This window comes from Engraulis encrasicolus, chromosome 7 (genome assembly GCF_034702125.1).
Source record: "Engraulis encrasicolus isolate BLACKSEA-1 chromosome 7, IST_EnEncr_1.0, whole genome shotgun sequence".
NCBI lineage: Eukaryota > Metazoa > Chordata > Actinopteri > Clupeiformes > Engraulidae > Engraulis > Engraulis encrasicolus.
In genome coordinates, this window is record NC_085863.1 from 41,375,654 (window position 1) to 41,394,998 (window position 19,345).

Here is a 19,345-nt window from a genome sequence, read left to right on the forward strand (position 1 = left end):
AGGCAAGGATCATTAGTGGTTTTGGTTCAGAAAGTGTGTGAGAGAGATGGAGTGAGTGAATCTCATTATCACTACATTATTCTGCCCTGCAAAGGCTAAGTGCAGTAACTACATATTTTGTCAAAATTGTACTTCCTTTATCTTTTGACAAAGCCTTAAGGTTCAAATGTGCCCCATTCTGGAAATATTGCTGATTTTTCAGTAACAGTAATATCCAAACTAATACCAAGGCTTTGAGCAATTTTTTTTGCCGCTTCAGTGTTGGCGTATACAGCGTTTTGCCTTTGTAGGGCATTATTACGATATACTTCTATCAGTGGTGTAGTCTACTTTTTTATGGTGGGTATACTGTATATTTGAGCATTTTTTGAAGTGGGTATACTGTATATATTTGTGCTATTCAAAATAATGGATCAATCCATTTTAAGTGGGTATACTGAAATCCCTGAAATTTAGAAGTGGGTATACTCTGTATACTCCGTATACCCTCGTTCTAGGTAGACTACACCACTGACTTCTATCACTTAAAACTCTGATCTCTTGAGCTGGGTGGTAGTCGGCAGGATTAGATGTGTACCTGCAGTTGCTTTGATGTCGCTGTTGAGCTGCTGCAGCTCCCCCCAGTGGCCCATGAGGCGCGTGAAGACTGTCTCCTCCAGGTTATAGAAGTCCTGAGCGGCGCAGCAACACCCGCGCTGACGAGTGAACGCACAATCACAGTTCCAGTCTCCACACGGTAGCTCAAGAGGCGGCTGCACTGTACCGGGAGAGAGAACAAACAAGATGCTGCTGATGGGTAAAAGACACAGCCCCTGTGAAGGCTGTTATAAGCAGAGGCCATTCTTGGGCAAGTTTGGGCCCCAAGTGAAATTTCAAAAGAATGATCATTTGTAACAATGAGGCACTACTGTAGTTTAAAGTCCTCGCTAATATTCACCATCTATAGGTGTGGGGTCCCCAAGCGGCTGCCTGCCTGCCTAGCCTGGCGACAAGATGCGCCTCTGGTTATAAGCAGAATGGCAATGAACAAGTTGCAAAGTTTTACTATAGACTCTGTTCTATGTTGAAAATAAAGAAAGAAAGAAAGAAAGAAAGAAAGAAAGAAAGAAAGAAAGAAAGAAAGAAGTAAAGAAAGAAAGAAAGACAGAAAGAAGTAAAGAAAGAAAGAAAGAAAGAAAGAAAGAAAAAATTGTCACAATAATTCCTGTGTTTGCAAGGCTAATAGAGTTGTCCCAAATGAACATGATGGTTTTCAGCAAAGGGAAATAGTGCTATATATGAGAGAATGTCAATATCCTTACATGCCCAATCATCCAAGCCCAGTGTCATGGCAAGTGTCGTCCTCACACACATGCACAGCACCACCAAGAGGCCAAGGAATGTAATGTCCACCTTCATCTTCACACAGAGCAGAATGATGATACACACTGTGACAGTAAAATACAAAAGAGAAAAGATTAAGAGTGAAATCATTTAAGCTGGAATGTAATACATACATGTTATCTTGTCCTGCACTCTAATGTCTACTGTATCTTTGATTACGCATGGGATAAGAAACCCAATTTCAATTACTATAGTATGTGAATGAATCGACATTAAAGCTGACCTTGCCTCTGACCTTTTACTTACTGCAGGCTTATGTAGAGTCATTACAATGGTGATCTACAGGACGATGGTGTAAGACAGGGGTATTCAATTAAATGTCACTGAGGGCCAGTTTTTTGAATTCCTCCCATTAAAGGGGCCGAACATGGAATACGCATGTATGTAACCTCATGCAATGTCCAAAGTGAGGGTGCGAAACAAGCGGATAACTTTCCAGACAGAAGAGATACTCACTTTTCTCTTTCTTAGTAGCCTTGGAAGTCTATTATGAGACATTTCAGATAAGATATCACTCTCATGTGTGTAGGAAAAATATCCCTAACCTGAAGTTTTAGTGATCGCAAATTCCGCACGAACACTGATAGCACACATGTTTGTTTTCATTTTGTTCTGACCTCGTGGGGGGCCAGAACCTTGCCATCCAAGGGCCGCATCTGGCCCAAGGGCCGCCATTTGAATAGCCCTGGCGTAAGATAACTAATGATAACCACAGGTGTAGCTCAAAAGGAGCGAATAGAGTCATGTAAAGCCTCTCTTTTATTAATATATATTGTAAATATACATTTTAAGTGCAAGATTGACCTTAAATGATGTGAGAGTTACAATGTACAATGTAGGAAAGGGCTCACCTTAAACCTAATAATCACCCTCTTCTCTTCTCTTCTCTTCTCTTCTCTTCTCTTCTCTTCTCTTCTCTTCTCTTCTCTTCTCTTCTCTTCTCTTCTCTTCTTGGCCAGGTAATTTGCGGCTTCACTCACTATTGCATAGACCCACTCCTAACAGGTCACAGTTATCCCACAAACGTGTGCAATTTGAAGTGATGAGACGATCCCCCTCTCGTGTAGCGGAAGAGTTCTCAGTTCTCCTCCACCTGTTGTTTTTATCCTGGGGGTTTGACCCTCACAGACCACTGCACTCACCCACTGCAACCCATCCCCCTTCTAATGTCCTCATTTTTCGGTGGGTGGAGGACGTCCCAGGTGAGACGTCAACTTTTTTGCGCAACCCCCTTTCCCAAAACATGTTTCCCTCTGGAGACAACATGCAAGCACTGTGTATGGGGGCTCGTCAGGGATCTGCAAAGCACCAGAGTATTGTGTTGCATTGTGTTATCAAGGGCAGTCCAGAACAAAAGGGATCAGGTGACCTGTCATAAATGTTGATGGACGGGTGGATGCACTTTATGGAGGGGAGAGAGAACGGCTTACTTGTGAACAGTTTTTTAAAACAAATGCCTATTATAATAGAGGTTATAGTTTCAGAGTTTCGGTCAACAGTGGTTTGGAGGTGGAAATGCAGATAGGCCTACAGTATGTAGACCAATGTTAATATGTAAATTACAAACCAATCTAAATTGGTCCCATTTAAATAAGCGCCGTTTACTCATAATTTCTGTAAGTGCACACATTGTTTACTTGCACTTCTTTAGAAACTGCTATACCACTTTTTCATTCTTTGACTTTGACTTTCAGTTTGTAGCATGGCTATATCAAAAAACCACATTATACCAAAGTGTATAGCAGCTTGATTTATTATAGTAATGTGTCTTTTAAAAGTCGACAGGAACTATTTCAGAATAGCCCATGTCTCATGTGTATTACCAGCGTTATTGATAAGAAGAATGGACAGCAAGATAGCATCATTACTGTTGACATTAGAGGCCCCCTGTCCATCCCTGTGGTATTGCCTTTCACCAGGAACAGACTGAGACCTGTGTGAGAGGCCTACTTCACACAGGGACAGCTCCTGACACCTGTGCTGCCCCACATATACTGTAGGGACTCTGGGCTCTCTTGAATGTGTGTGTGTGTGTGTGTGTGTGTGTGTGTGTGTGTGTGTGTGTGTGTGTGTGTGTGTGTGTGTGTGTGTGTGTGTGTGTGTGTGTGTGTGTGTGTAGGTGAGTGAGTGAGAGAGTGAGTGAGGGATGGCCTTGGCCTTTTGACACATAATAGGCTGTGGAGTGACAAATAATAAGTGAACTCAATAGTTAATCAAAGCAACCCTTCCTCTTTTTACCTCGTCTTAACTATTGATATTATTGACTGTAAAATAGATATTTATTTTGCTATACAAACTGGTAGCCTCATATGTAGTGCACCATTCCGTCAGTGGCATGCCGTAATAGACGTTAATACCATTTCTAAAATACTATGACATTACACAAAACCTGTAATAATACATTTCGATGTGGTCATCGCCATTCTGGTGACACTGCATTTATAAAACAATGGACCATGCCTCAACAGATTAAGACTGTAGTAAGGCTTGCTATGTTGAAAAGTTCACGTTCATGAATACATCTAGAAAATAGTGTGGATTGTGTAAATCAGTATTCTGTATAGCATGACTTTTTGTACTACACTTTAAAGTCTGTTTCTATGTCTTGTTTGTCAGTGAGTGTTGAGTGTGGTAATATCAGGTATCCTCATCACTGTGACCTGAGAATGCAAATCTTTGTGTCAGGAGACCAATGAACTGAAGTCACAGCCTTCAGACTTCAGAAAATGTCTCGATGGGCGTTACTGGCTTTTTAAAATATATTTTCGCCCTTTATTTGTTTATTTATGATAGGACAGTGAGAGATTTGACAGGAAGCGAGTAGATAGAGAGGAGGAAGGTTCAGCAAAGGACCTGGGCTGGAATAGAACCCGGGTCACCAGTGTAGCAACTCAGTACCCTACCATTAGAACCACGGCAGGGCCGATACTTATTTTTCAAGCGAAAATCTTGCTTTAGCCTCGTATGGCTCATGACTTGATGAATATAATATGCTGTATTATGTCCCGTTGTAAATACTGGAAAGTGGAAAGTTATGAGAAGTGCTTCAACAGTCAAATTGTATATAATAGCCTGACATAGAAGTTAACGTCACAAGACTGAATATGTAAAAAATGATGTATACACGAAAAACTATTTTCATCTGGTGATGGCTGTGAACTGTATTGACAAATAGGAGCCATACTAAATATGACTTGTGAAGTCAAAATGTACACTTTTAAAGAATATAGTCGGTGCTTTTTGCTAAAGAGGAGTATTCCTTTTTCTCTTGCTTTCTTCTCTTGTTTTTTTCCTCCGATGTTTTTCGTTTTGCATAGAACATTTCTCACTTCTGCCATTATGTTTTGAAAGGGGTTATCAGTGTGTAGATCAGTTTGTGTGATCAGCATAAGTGCACCAGCAGGCTCTTGGGAAGGGAGTGGCCCAGAGAGCAGAGCAGGAACCATGCAGGACCCCCACCTCTTTTTTTCTCTATGTACCAGGGCTTGACATTTACTTTTTTGCTTACCGGCCACTGTGGCTAGTGGATTTCCTGAGTTACTAGCCAGTCAGCTATTCTACTAGCCACACATTTTATATTGTTTTTTTTTCTTTGTCGTAATACTTTACATCTAACCTCAGAAAATGAGAGGTGCTAAAGTAAGAAGACGAGAATAGAAACTGAGTAACTGTGCTTTTTCTTCGTAAATACTAACCATAATATTGATACACAAGGGGCAAAGTGCACAATAAAGTCATACCATATGTCATACCATAGAATAAGTTACCTGCCAAATTGGCTAGTGAGACTGAAAACATTACTAGCCACAGCCAAGTTTTACCAGCATTTGGCCGGTTGGCTGGTGCCAGTGTCAAGCCCTGCTATGTACCATTATCATGTGAAAAGCAGAAATCCTCTGGTCCCTTATCAGGAAGCCTATCAGAGCCACTTGTATGACATCAGCTTGTTAACTGATAAGTGGACGTTATGGTTCAGGGCATTGCACATGCTTAGATTAGGAGTTATTGAGGCTGTGTAATGGCAAAGGAATGGCTGAGAGTGTCAAAATGAATGTTTGATCTTTGGAGAAATCATGATTTTCACAGGTAAGACTACAGCACTGTAAAAAAAAAAAAAAGCTGCCACAGAAGTTAATTCAAATCCTTATTGTAAGTTCTGAATTGCAGCTTTGTGTTTAAACAACACACACAACTCCATATCTTACAATAAAGATTTAAATTAACTTGAAATCACAAGTTTACCAACTGCCTCAGAATTCCAAGTTAATTTAAATCTTTATTGTAAGTTGTAGGCAACAAAACAATAGAATATGTCTGTAAATTCCATTACACTTTGAAAGTGTTCACGTTTTGGGAGGCTGGTGACTGAAACATACAGACATCCGCACACGTGCACATATGGACACATGCACACATGCCTGCAGGCACACCCACTTGAGGACACCAGAGTTCATGGGGTAAACAAAAAAACATATTCAGTACATAGCCTATATTTATTTATTTATTTTCCATACTGTTTATTTGCCATTTTTTCCACTTTCCACAGATTGGCAGCAGCACCCCGACACATCTGCATTCTGCACAAGACAGAGCTCCCTCACAGAGAGGCGAAAGAACAATCACTTTCACATCCCAGAGATGGAGGGAAAGGGAGTGGGAGAGGGAGAGGGAGAGGGGATGTTGAGAGCGGAAGAGGAGAGAGGCGTAAGGAGAGGAAGCACACTGTCATCTCAGTCTCTCAGTCCCGCTTGACCTCACAGTTCATCCTCCACTCGAAGCACAGTCCTCCAGCACTTCTGCTACTATAGCTGACCTTATTCTGACTGTCAATGCCTCACTAACATTACTACTGCTTCATTTTTCATGTCAGAGCACCAGTCACACATTACACAACGGTGCATGCATGCGTCTTCATGGGCCTACAGCGAAAGCTACACAATAGGTGAGGGGGGCTGGATAAGGATTTTTAAGGCATTGTGCAAGAATGCATGTTGAAGTTAAGGCACAGGGGATACTACCGATATACAGAACCAGGGACTTTAAATACAAGCATCCATTGAGAAAGACAGATAGTGTTTAGCATACATTAAAAGCTCTGGTGTTGTTAGAAAGACAGGGAGAGAGAAAAGAGGGAATTGCCCTATGTGAGGTTAGCAGTGGTGGACGAAGTACTCCAGTTATGTACTTGAGTAAAAGTACAGTTACCTTGCATTGAAAACTACTCAAGTAAAAGTAAAAGTATTCACCTCACTTTTTTACTTGAGTAGAAGTACAAAAGTATCTGCCGTCAAAAATACTTAAGTACTAAAAGTAAAAAGTAAAAACTTAAAAATGAAGCCTTTGGTGCAATTTTAATATTTAAGTGTTGTAGGCCTAGTTTGGTCATATCTAATTAAATATCCTCTGATTTGCATAGGCTATACCAACATGTTAGAACTAGGCCATAACAGGCCTCAGAAACACTGTGGAGTAAGTATTATTATTATTATTATTGTTATTATTATTATTATTATTATTATTATTATTATTATATTATTATTATGTAGTGTTTTGTTATGTTAAGGTTGGCTTAGGCCTATGTATGGACAAACAGACTTCTTGCGATTCTAAGCTACCTTTAAAGATAGGACCATCTTCATATACTTGTAATGGTCTCTATTTGCTAGATGCCAATGATTTGCAATAGCCTACTTGATACAACTTAATTGGAACACTTATCTGTCTGATCATGAAAAAGCCTTTTGTGCCTGTGCACATCACTGGGCCAATATTTAGCCAAAGCCTACTGACCTGACTTAAGGGAAAGGATAGGCCTACATGTTGCAAGGATACATGTTGCATGTAGCCTCCCTTTGCAACATATGGTGGGCATGGCAATCCTCATGTAAAGATACAAACCCTTTACACAAGCCAATGTTGAAGCAAATCATTTTTTTGGTGACAGGGGAGTCTATTAGACAAGTAATTGATATCCCCAACTACTTCAGAAAATACTGCAATGTATTGAGGGGAAAGAATGCTATCACGGAGTTGTGCGCCTGGATGGTTTGGAATAAGCAGCATGTTTAGGCATCCTGTGTACTTGACTCAAGAAACCAACACGCTACAAAAGCGGCAATTATGTGACTCTATTGTAAGCCATAACACAGATATAGCACAGTAAGTCAAATAAGCAGTAGGGCCTACATTAAGTATCAATTCGCTGATTATTCAGTTCAAACGCGAAACGCTATCTGACAAATTTCGTCTTGTCAGGCGAGAGCAGCCTGCGAGCTAAACCTCTTCCCCCTCACACAACTAATGTGACGTGCAGATTAATACACTCTAACAACGTTATTGTCGCCTGCTTTATTGTTTTGCTGTGCTTTCCGCATGTTACTAGAAAGTACCGTTTCTTCTTATTTCAATTCGTCTCGCAAGTCGCAACAGTGGACACATCAGTGCTTGCTCTGCTCGCTTTCCTTCTGAAACTAATTCTGTACAGTAGAGCTTGTTGTCACGTGACACATTACAACCAATCACAATGACGAAATCCCTGAGTCTGCCAATCGGATTCAGTTTCACTTTCTTCACACCACAAATCTCAGATTTCATTTGACCAGGGCATTAAAAATGAATGAATTCACCTGCCGTGTATCGCCTTAAATTAAAAAAAAAGGAACGAGTAAGGAACGAGTGTTTCTGTAAATGTAACGAAGTGAAAGTACTAAATTTCGCTTTGAAATGTAATGAAGTAAAAGTATAAAGTCTTACCAAATAAAAATACTTGAGTAAAGTATGAAAGTATGAAAATGTTACTTAAGTACAGTAACGAATTACATTTACTTCGTTACTGTCCACCACTGGAGGTTAGTATGGTTAATAGTGCTGGTTGTGGTTTTGTCTGTAGTAATAACTGATCAGACAGAGAAAGGTTCCTAACTACAGCAGGTGCACACAGAGTGGCTATAATTTTTGCAAGTACAGTAGGCCTACATATCTACCTTTTTACTCCTTTTTTTAATTCTCCTTCAACATTATTTGGCCTTCTCCTGTGTCTTTCCTTTTCTTATCCCTTACCATTACCCATACCAATCCTCTCCTGTATCCGGCACCCCCTACCCTCTACGGTTGTCCCTCTCTCCTTTCACTCATCCTCCTTGACCTTCTCATCGAAGGTCCCCTGTCCTTTGTATGCCCCCACGTAGCCGCTGGTGTCCGGGATCTCCTCGCGGCCCTCCTTGCCTTTGCCCTTGCCGGACTCGTCGAAGCGCTCCTTGTGGGAGCCGGTGTACTTCGAGGTGTCCGTCAGCCGGTCCACTGCGGCCGCCTTGGCTACTTTCTGTTGGGAAAGAAGGAAATTATGTAAGCCATAGTCTTCTGTCTGTTATGATAGGACTTTTTTGCTGTCTACCAATCAAACGAATCTAAATTCGTTTAGTTTTTTTTTAAACGGCTTTTGCATCTATGACCGTGGCTAAGAAGCTGTTATTGGCAAATGATTGCCTGAAATGCAGCATGTGTACTGCCTCACACCCTCCACCCTCTACATTGTGTGCCAGTCTCTAAGAAAATGCAAAAAAAAACTCTATCAGCATTGGCCTCTGAGGACTGCCATCCCACCAGGAGATGCCAGGTATGCCAGAATGAATACCAGTGCAGGCCTGGATGCAAGGGAGTAGGCCTACTCATCAAACTCCAAACATCCCAATAAAGATGCGGCTTTATGATTTTTTTGTTACCAGTATGGTAATGACCAAGTCGTGGTGCATTACTAAAGGGCCTGTGTAGTGTCATAGTATTGTAGTGCTATGGTAGTTACATTTAAATGACTATTACAGCGTGCCACTGGAGGTACGGCGCGCATTAAGGGACTACGACCACATTGACCACAAACATGGAGTTAAAAGGTCTTGAGTCAAGCCTACTAGGCGATCAATTCCAACTGATTGGATTTTCTATTGTTTGGCTGTGCTCATAGGACTCAGGGGTGGATTATTAAATGGGCTTATTGGGCCCACGCCCGGGGTGCCACGAGTCCTGAGGTGCCAACACAATCCCATTCCCATTATATCCAGTACTAAGCAACAGGGCCACTGACAGCTTTGGACAGGGGGCCAGGGAAAATCCATCTGAAAAAGCCCCACCCAATACATTATCCAATTGTACCCAATTACCTAATTCTGGGTACCCCCTCTCCCTGGGCCAGGAACAACTGACCCCTTTGTCACCCCACATCCACCCCACCCCCCTGCCATCTTCCCTGTCAGGCAGCCCATTTTTTTAAATACCAAGGCACATTTCATTCCCTCATCTCTCCCCCGATGGATGGAGCTCAACTGAATCATTTGTTTGGTTGGTGCTGACTTCATTGCTTACCGTCACTCCTACGTTGGCAGGACCCTTCCCTGCCATGAGCCCGTAGACCAGCTGCAGGGCCTCCTCCTGGCCCTTCCCCTTGCCCTTATCCAATGGACATTTCTCTGCGCTGTGAATGCTGGCTTGTTTCATGATGGCTTGTTTCATGCTAATTTAATATTCAGTATTTAGGAGGCCCCTCAGTGGCAACAATTTTCTGAAAATAGGCCCTAACTTATTCATCATAACAATATGGGCCTAATAATGATATTGGCCTAATATAATATGATATAATAGGCTATATTACTTATATTTTATAATATCATATTAATAATATAATACAGTAAAATATAATATAATATGATAACATATAAGTAATATAGCCTAATGTAATATAATAAGTTAATATATTATATTGGATATGGTTTGGTGGGCCCCAGAATTTTTTCACATTTCAAAGTGGGCCTTGGTTCTGAAGTTTGAGAACGGCTGCATTATCCAATTATACCCAAGTACCCAATTCCATTTTTTTAAATACCAAGGCACATTTCATTCCCTCATCTCTCCCCCGATGGATGGAGCTCAACTGAATTATTTGTTTGGTTGGCTGACTTCATTGCTTACCGTCACTCCTACGTTGGCAGGACCCTTTCCTGCCATCAGCCCGTAGACCAGCTGCAGGGCCTCCTCCTGGCCCTTCCCCTTGAAGCGCTTCGGGGCCAGCTCGGCCATCGCCTGCTTGAACTGCTCAAATGTGATCACGCGTGCGGTCTTTGCCCTTAAACGAAAAGAAATACCGTATGTATGCTATGCACAGGCAGAAAGACAAGAACAGGGTCAGACAGACAGAAAGAGATGAAAAGAAAGAAAGACAGGATGTGTGTGTGAGAGAGAGAGAGGCGAAAGAGTGTGTGAGAGAGAGAGTGAGAGAGAGAGAGAATTACACATATTCCTGTTTTTGAAGCATGACCTAACACCAATTATATGCGCTATGGGGTTGGAGTTACACATCTAGCCAGGCGAATACAGGTTAGAGAGGTGGGCCCTTACTTCACTTTGCTGAAGACAATGTCAACGTCTGTGCTGGTGACATTTTTCCCGTCGATGACCTTGCAGTCCTTGCACAGCTTGACAAAGTTCTTCCCGTTCATCTCCTTGCCGGTGGCCTTGGTGTCCCCGTGGACGGCGAACCTCTGGAATGCCGCCTCCACCTCAGCAACCGACACAGTGCCTTCAGCCATCCTGACCAGTAAAGTAAAGTAAAGAAAAGGACATGCAGACGGTTGAATGTCGGTGAAGATTCTTCTTCATTTAGGTCTTGTTAAGCAATGAGTGAGTTGTAAGCAGTTGGAGTTCTTGGAGCTTTAAAAACAAAACACTTGAGGAACTAAATACAAGCTTCAAGAAGATGTCAAGTTGCTTACAACTGAACTCTTTGGACAATAGATACGTAGTTGACTAAAAACCTAAAAAAGGCAGTCATCTATTAACGGTGAGTCCAGTGTTCCTGGAACTGTGAATTATTCTTAGCTTAGAAGCGTACAGTACACTGCTGTAGAACTGCAGCTATGATATAGGCTGCAGAATAGCATTAATACAACTCCTCACCGTCATCCAGCCATCATACAGATATATTTAGATATGTCTATGGATGTATCTGTCACATTAGAGAATCAATCCCTGACACAGTAAAAAGGCAGTGTTGATTCAACACTGTTCTGAGAAAATGTGGTACCAGTCGGTTTAGTGTTGAATTAACACGTACGGAGTTTAATTTAATACTGTTTAGAGCATATATGCATGTGCATGAATTCAACACTCAAAAAGTTGAATTTAACACAAAAATCAAATGGGAACATAAGCCTATATTCTCGGAAAAGTGTTTGTTTTAACCCAAAACGTAATAACTGCCAATAACGTAATAACTGCCAATAATGTAATAATTACGTTATTGGCTTTATTACGTTTTAAATGGGCCCAAGTTATTAGGTTATTGGCAGTTATTAGGTTATTGGCAGTTATTACGTTTTGGGTTGTTTGGGTTTTTTATTGTGAAGCGTAAAAGTTCATAAAGGTTAGAGCAGGCTTCACTCAGATTTTTCTTATTTTAGGTGCTGACCAAATTATTACAAAACTGAAAAGTTTTATGTTTAAAAAGTCAAATGCATGGACCTTATCTTACTTTTCAGATATTGTGAAGTGTTGCCATATTGCATTTAGAAGCATCCTATTACATGGGCCCATGTCTGGTGTGTACTGTATGTGTGCAGTGTTGTAGAAGTGCAGCTAGAGAAAGGGTGGGCCGCGGCGATGAGGCATAACTGGCTGGCGTACAGGCACACCCTGACGCTGTCCCATGAGCCTTTGCACATTTAGTGATTCCATTAGAGGGAGCTGATTCATGGCACAGCTCAGTCAGAAATGACCACTGGACATTACGCCACACTGAAGCGTAAACACACACACACACACTCACACGGGCAAATACACACGCACGCACGCACGCACGCACGCACGCACATGTGCACGCTCACACACACACACACCTGCGCACACACGCACACACACACACCCACACACACTAACATGCTTGCAAATGGGTGTTTATGCTAACTTGGCTCTGAAAGCGTTTTAACCTAATAAAGTTTGCGGCACCACCATCAATTTACACCCATCCATGCTGTCACAAGGGCATGCAATACAGTATAGTACATCAACAGTACAGTTGTTAGCTCTGTCATTGCAGTAAGTAGGCCCATCATTGCATTTCTGAAATCAACTTGGGTTGTGTACTATTTTTTCTTCTACAAAATACAAACACAAGATTTATGGTCCAAACGGCAAACTGTGCTTTAGTGACAATTATGCATAGGGATTCTAAATACCACTCTCATTTTATCATCACTAAAGTAAATGTTTCACAACTGTATCCAACAATGCATGCATGAGCCCGACTTCTGACCTCGAAACCAAATGGACAAGGTTTTTAACTGATAAATTGCGGACGGAATCCAGTAGACACATCTGTGTGTGTGTGTGTGTGTGTGTGTGTGTGTGTGTGTGTGTGTGTGTGTGTGTGTGTGTGTGTGTGTGTGTGCGTGTGCGCGCGCTCTAGTTTGTAAGGGTAGCTTACCTGAGGGTAAAGGGTACGATCCCGGAATCCGAAGAGAGTCTTGTTGAATTTGTTCAGTTGGTACTGATGCTGCTAGCGTCTCTAGCTCTCCCTCTCTCTCTCTCTCTTTCTCTCTCTCTCTCTTCCCCTCTCTTGTGTGTGTGTGTGTCCTTGGTTACTGCGTGATGCACACACAACAGGAAGAGATGCAGAGATGGTGAGACGGAGAAAAAGCAGAGGGGCGGGGAGACCGAGGGACGGATAGAGAGAACCAGGCAGAGGAGAGGAAGGAGTGATGGAGGGAACAAGGAGGAGGAAAAGGGAGGGGAGGATGAGGAGCATGAGGCAGAGGGAGAAACAGGGAGGGGAGGGCGTGTGAGCACAGCACAGCCCAGCACAGAGGATGACATCATAGTGCTCTGGGCTTGTCCTGCTCTCTCTCTCCTCTGTACTCGTTCGCTCCCACTTCGACTCTCTTCTTCCTAGTCCTCTCTTTCATCCTTCTGTCACTCCATCCTTTACACCCTCTCAGCTGTTTTTACTTGTCTTTCCCTATCTTGTCCTCCTCCTGCATCTCTTCTTCACCCTTTTTCATCGTCCTTGCTGGCCACACCCTTCTCTCTCTCTCTCTCTCTCTCTCTCTCTCTCTCTCTCTCTCTCTCTCTCTCTCTCTCTCTCACTCACACACGCATGTATGCACACACACACACAGACACACACACACAGGCCCACACACACACACGCACCCACGCGCGCGCACACACAAACGCACCCACGCGCGCGCTCACACACGCGCACACGCGCGCACGCGCGCACGCGCGCACACACACACACACACACACACACACACACACACACACACACACACACACACACACACACACACACACACACACACACACACACACACACACACACACACACACACACACATCTGGGGAGGTTCCATTTGTGTTGTGGTCTCATGAGGGACACTGATGCAATTCTCAAGTGAAGTGAGCATCTAAAGAGCCTCCTTTGCTAGCTGCGTCCTATCATTAGGCTAACTGTTGCATTATGTAGTCTGCAGGCAGCGCTGCTCTATTAGCTAAGTGCAATCGCTCACTGAGAGCAGTGTTGCCAGATTGGGCGGTTTTTTAAGCCGGGAAAAATTGGCCATTTGGCGGTTTTTTAAGCCGTTTTGGGCCCATAGAAGTCAATGTAATTTGCTGAATTTGGGCGGAATTTAGCGCATTTTGGCGGTTTTTGAGAACCTTTTGGGCGGGATTTGGTCAGACACATCTGGCAACACTGACTGAGAGCAGGAAACCAATGAAGGGTTTTTAAATAGCTCTTGGCCGCTTCAGATGTGGTAACTTTGACAAGGGTACCTTGCCTCCGCGCCCCTATTAGGTTAAGAATGAACAAAGTTTGATAAATAACATTAACTAATACACAATATAATTAACTCTGACTGAGTTAGTTTGATTGGGCTAAATGTAAATTTGAATTCAGATTAAATTAACTTTGCTGTAAGTGCTGGTTGTTCAAGTAATCAGTTTCGGTCTTGTGTCTCATAGTGTCTTAAATGTCGCCACGTAAAGAGTAGATTTGATATTGATTTGATGTGTTACATTCCAAGCCTTCATGTGGGGACATTGTACATGGTAGGCCAAAAGTATGCACCACATTTTAAATAATTGAATATAATGTATTTGGGAATCTGAAACCGACAATGGAAGAAGTACTGTATATTGATTGGAAAGCTGAAATACTAAGGCTCAAAAACATTATAGATTTTTGGAACGTATATACTGTCTGTACTGTATGTATGTATGTACTGTATGTATGTATGTATGTATGTATGTATGTATGTATGTATGTCTGTGCTGTATGTATGTATGTATAGTGTATGTAGAATGTATACTGTATATGTATGTACTTTATGATTAAATCGAACACAATGAAATAATGCCCCCAATGCAGATTTTTGTTGTTCTTTTATTATCAACAAACATCACACAAGATGGAGTAACGAGGGGAGAATATACATCATAACTTTATGACAAGAGATGGTAGCAGGCAGCACTTGTGTACGCACCCCTCTTTGTGTGTGTGTGTGTGTGTGTGCACTCGAGAGCTAAGAGAGTCACTGGCTGGGTATGGCATGGCTTTCACAGTAGTAGAAGTAGAAGGCATTTTACTGCATAGCAGCCATAAGGCTCTCGTAGAGGCTGATGACGCGGGTCTTGATGTCCTCGACGACGGGCGCTGCCTTCTCCGAGAAGCTCTCGGTGTGGGGAGCCACCTGCTCCTTCACCTGGCCGACCATCTTGACGAGCTGCTCCTTGTACTCCTCCACGTAGGGGGCAGCCATGGTGCGCAGCTCCTCAAGGCGCTCGGTCAGCTTGGCGCGCACAGCCTCCACCATGGGCTCCAGCTTGGACTTGGTCTCCTCCACGTTGACGACCACCTTGGAGTTTAGAAGAAATGAGAGTTCAAGAGAGTCCTTGTGCACAAGCCTTCAGCAATACACTACAGGTGCAGGTGTGAGGCAGAAAAACTTGAAACACCGCAACACTTGAAACTTGCTCAAGGGCACTGCATCCCACTGCATGGATTGAGGTGTAGAGGTGGGATTCGAACCTACAACCCTCTGATCTACAGGTACAGTAATTAACAACGCCTTAACCATTAGGCTACAGCTGCCCTCAATCTTATCTTCGTTACCATACAGTATTCAAAATACACCAAGATGGTGCTGCTTACCTTTCCGCGCATCTCCTCCACGAGGGGCTCCAGCTTGGCCTGAAGGGCTTCAACCTCAGCACGGTTCTTGGCGGCGTACTCCTGCAAGGCAACGCAAAGGCAAGTCAAGATTCATTCAATTGTATACTGTCAAGGCAAGAACCATACCAAATTTTAAAAATCAGATGGATTTTTCCAAAGATCCAAGTCACTGCTTGCAGAAAACAAACTCTCCAAGACCTACGTCATAACAACATTGCTATATATCTTGAAGGCAAGGGACACTGTGGCTTATCTGAGCATGTGCGGTCTCCACTGACGATGGGACCCAAAAAAATACCATGAAGATGGCCTCAAGACTCTTCTGGTACTCCTCGAATGCTTTATTGGAAAAGACTTCACTACCATAGAACTACACTAGCAATACATTATGGCTTGGTCACTCTCCTTCTGGTATTCATGGCACCATGACTTACTGTTACAATCTTTGAGAGTGGAGGACATGCTCCAGGTTCTTGTGGTACTCCTCCATGTGCTTCCACATGGAACACTATTATTTGCTGAAAGAACTTAGGCCTACTGTAACTACCATACTACACGGTTACAACATTAAACCATTCTTACGACTTGGTCATGGCCCTTCTGGTATTCAGTAGCGATTAACCCAGTAAGACACGGCGCCTGCTATAAATTATCTGTTACCTGAATGGTGATGCCCAAATCGTAATATATTTCTAAAGGCCTGGTGTAATGTCAATAATGGTGTAGAACTATGGTACTACGTATGGAACTATGGCGCGATCATTTATACCTACTCGTATATCCATGTTAAATAAGACAACTGTAACTTGATAGCACATTGCACTTTGGTACTGAATAACTGCACTTTATTGTGTTTATGTTGTTTTTTTTGTCAACCTGTCTTATTGTCCTATAGAAGGGGGAGGCTGTGTTTGTCTATTGTGTTCTTGTTTATTGTAATGTCTTAGTAATCGTATCAGATGCACTGAAAATGGCACAGAACAATTTTCCGAAAGGACAAATAAACTATCTATCTATGGTACGGCACTCATTAAGAGGCCAAGTGAAAGGGTTACCATGAACACGGGCTCCAGGCTCTTGCGGTAGTCCTCCACGTGCTTCTGCAGGACGGCCTCCAGCTCGGCGCGGTGGGGCTCCATCTTGGCGTGCAGGTCGTCCACGTCGGCCATGACGCGCTCGCGCAGGGTCTTGGTGGCGTCCAGCAGCTGGGTGGAGAAGGAGTCGGTGTAGGGGGTCAGAGAGTCGGAGGCGGTCATGGCGTAGCCCTGAAGACTCTCCATGGTGTCCTTCAGCTTCTGCCTGAGGTGGAGAAGGCGGAGGGGGAAGGTAAGGTAGAAGCAACGAAACACAGATTGCATTGTATTTAGCAGATACTTTCATCCAAACCGACTTACATAAATAGAACAGAATCAGAACATACAATATGGTTACACAAAAGATGTTAGTTCAGACGAGTATAGGGAGAGTTTTTAATGAAGGGAAACCCTGAAGACAGAGGGACACATCTTGAGGGCTATTTGGACCTTCAAAGCTGAAAAACACAGGTCCCTATCACACTACACTACAGTACAAAGGCTGAAGATTATAAGGGTGTTCCTTACTTGTACTGCTCGTACTCTGTGCCATCCAGGTGGTCCAGGGTTCTCATGGCGGACTCCTTGACCTGGGTCAGGTAGACCAGGGTGGCGGCCTTGTAGTGCTCCAGCTGGGAGGGAGCATCAGCCTGCAGGGCGCGGGCCTGGGAGCCTGGTGGTAACACAGCAACAAGCGGGATAAACTTAAAGGGACACTGTGTGAGATTTCAGTTGTTTATTTCCAGAATTCATGCTGCCCATTCACTAATGTTACCTTTTTCATGAATACTTACCACCAGCATAAAATTCTAAGTATTCATTATGACTGGAAAAATTGCACTTTTCATACATGAAAAGGGGGATCTTCTCCATGGTCAGCCATTTTGAATTTCCAAAAATAGCCATTTTTAGCTGCAAAAATGACTTTACTTGGACCATACTAGAAAATATGTGTTTAATACTTAGTTAACTTTCATGTAAAGATCATATTTGGCAAAAGGCAGCCCAATTTCAATACGCAGCATAGTTGCAGTACCTTTTTTGGCCATTTCCTGCACAGTGTCCCTTTAAGACCATAATGTAGATGAAGCTATATGTATGCAATACTGCCATACACAGGCAAAGTGCAGTAACGCCTTGGTATTAGGTTGAGTATTGTAATTACTGCAATTTTTCATAAGAGTAAGAGTATGTTGTATGACCTGAATTTTTTTTCAAAGCTACAGTGTGACTTCTACTCTTTCCAATTACTGCAAATTTGTCATAGCAATATATCTAAATCGGGACACATTTGGACCTAAGGCTTTGTCAAAAGATAGTCTAAACTCAATTTTGACAAAATGTGTATAGGCTATTTACTGCACTTTGCCTTTCAATGGCAGAATAGATCGTGAGAGTCTGGGGTAGAGACAACATCAATCAAGACAGACCTGATTAGACAATAGGCCACTATCTCTCAAACCGCTAACCGTTATACCCCTAACCTAACCACTAGAGGACGCATCTGTAGTACATTGTAATGCCCGGCACAACCAATTTACTGTCTTATTTGTCTATAATGAGATGTAATAAATTAATCTTGAGTTCTGGCTTTTTGTAAGCTTCATGTTTGACATGAATTGCAAGAGGAAAGTAGAGGACTACTATTCTTACCAACGGCCAGGAGAAGGGTCAGTGCGAGGGCCACGAATTTCATGGTGAATCCCTGGACATGGAAGAAGTGAAGAATTAGATATAATTAAAAAAAATAAACAGCCAGGCTTTATACAGTTTATCAAGTGCATCACACAATTACTGTTCTTGAAAAAAAGAGGGCATTTTTTTGTCAAACAGGCTATACACTGATTAAGACCTCGTAAACAGGCATCCATTCATTTCACCTCTATGAAATACCTATGATATATCTCCTGACTAAATACCCATTTTCACTCTCTCTGCCTTAATCCACTACTTTCACCCTAGTTACTCTGATTTCCCTGATTGCTCTTCTGATTCTCTGGCTAGAAAAAGATGACGCTGATTGTGACCTGTCGTTTCTATCCTCGTGACATCCTGCACTATACCATATACTAACGTTTCATATCTATACCTTTCTTGACTATACCCATTTCTCTCTACCAAAAAAAACATAATATTCTCTGCCTTAACCTACGGTCCAACTACATTCACCTTCTTTGTTCTGTGTTTCCTGATTGCTCTTCTGTGTACAAACAGTTTACCTCCATTACATCTCTCCTGACCACAACCCATTCTCCAATTACATCTCTCTAAAACCATGTTCTTTTTTTCTCTGCCCTATAAGTTTCACCTTCCTTGCTCTGCGTTCTTTGATAGCTCTTCTGATTCTCTGGGCCAAGGTGAACATCTTACCTGTTGGGTGCTGCTCGAGGAAAATGAGAAAGAGACAAAGGGCCTGGTGGTTTTTATAGCTCCCCGCCACGGATGCCAGGAGATAGACCTCCGACCCCACAGCACGCATGGCAGTTCAAAGGTCAAATGAAGAGAGGGGAGGGGTTCTTCAGCTTACTGTATATGGGCCTACTGTTTTGTGAACAATGAGTTCCTTGGTTGAAATCGGTCCTTTTGACAGTTACAACTGTGCCTTGTAAACCATTTGGCTGCTTCTGAATTTAGGTCTACTTAGGTTTTGATGTATTGGAAAAAGTAAGAG

At 42.6% G+C, this 19,345-nt stretch overlaps 3 protein-coding genes across 3 annotated transcripts in view; all 3 read right to left on the reverse strand.

The window, feature by feature from the left end:
* LOC134451843 (cerebellin-3-like) overlaps nt 1–1,329 on the reverse strand; it is a 4,311-nt gene extending 2,982 nt beyond the window's left edge. The window contains exons 1-2 of the mRNA XM_063202242.1: nt 1,302–1,329; nt 578–757 (exon numbers count right to left, since the gene is read on the reverse strand). Coding sequence (XP_063058312.1) covers nt 578–757; nt 1,302–1,329 — 208 coding nt within the window. The remainder of the gene's footprint in view (nt 1–577; nt 758–1,301) is intronic.
* A 7,014-nt stretch (nt 1,330–8,343) lies between these two features.
* tppp2 (tubulin polymerization-promoting protein family member 2) lies at nt 8,344–10,961 on the reverse strand. The gene is made up of 3 exons (XM_063203590.1): nt 10,771–10,961; nt 10,345–10,498; nt 8,344–8,704 (listed from the first exon to the last, which is right to left on the reverse strand). Exons 1-3 carry the CDS (start codon nt 10,959–10,961, stop codon nt 8,510–8,512), a joined length of 540 nt encoding a protein of 179 aa, XP_063059660.1. The 3' UTR covers nt 8,344–8,509.
* A 3,924-nt stretch (nt 10,962–14,885) lies between these two features.
* apoa1a (apolipoprotein A-Ia) lies at nt 14,886–18,376 on the reverse strand. The gene is made up of 5 exons (XM_063203586.1): nt 18,328–18,376; nt 17,203–17,347; nt 16,657–16,900; nt 15,581–15,661; nt 14,886–15,284 (listed from the first exon to the last, which is right to left on the reverse strand). Exons 1-5 carry the CDS (start codon nt 18,368–18,370, stop codon nt 15,012–15,014), a joined length of 786 nt encoding a protein of 261 aa, XP_063059656.1. The 5' UTR covers nt 18,371–18,376; the 3' UTR covers nt 14,886–15,011.
* Nucleotides 18,377–19,345: the final 969 nt, after the last annotated feature.

Coding starts and splice junctions, on each gene's coding strand:
- tppp2 (XM_063203590.1), bottom strand. CDS start 10,961: ATGGCTGAAGGCACTGTGTCGGTTGCTGAGGTGGAGGCGGCATTCCAG. Junction 10,499..10,770: donor ATTGTCTTCAGCAAAGTGAA/GTAAGGGCCCAC, acceptor TTTTCGTTTAAG/GGCAAAGACCGCACGCGTGA. Junction 8,705..10,344: donor CTGCCAACGTAGGAGTGACG/GTAAGCAATGAA, acceptor CTTTCCCAACAG/AAAGTAGCCAAGGCGGCCGC.
- apoa1a (XM_063203586.1), bottom strand. CDS start 18,370: ATGAAATTCGTGGCCCTCGCACTGACCCTTCTCCTGGCCGTTG. Junction 16,901..17,202: donor ACAGAGTACGAGCAGTACAA/GTAAGGAACACC, acceptor TCTCCACCTCAG/GCAGAAGCTGAAGGACACCA. Junction 15,662..16,656: donor GCCTGGAGCCCGTGTTCATG/GTAACCCTTTCA, acceptor GTTGCCTTGCAG/GAGTACGCCGCCAAGAACCG.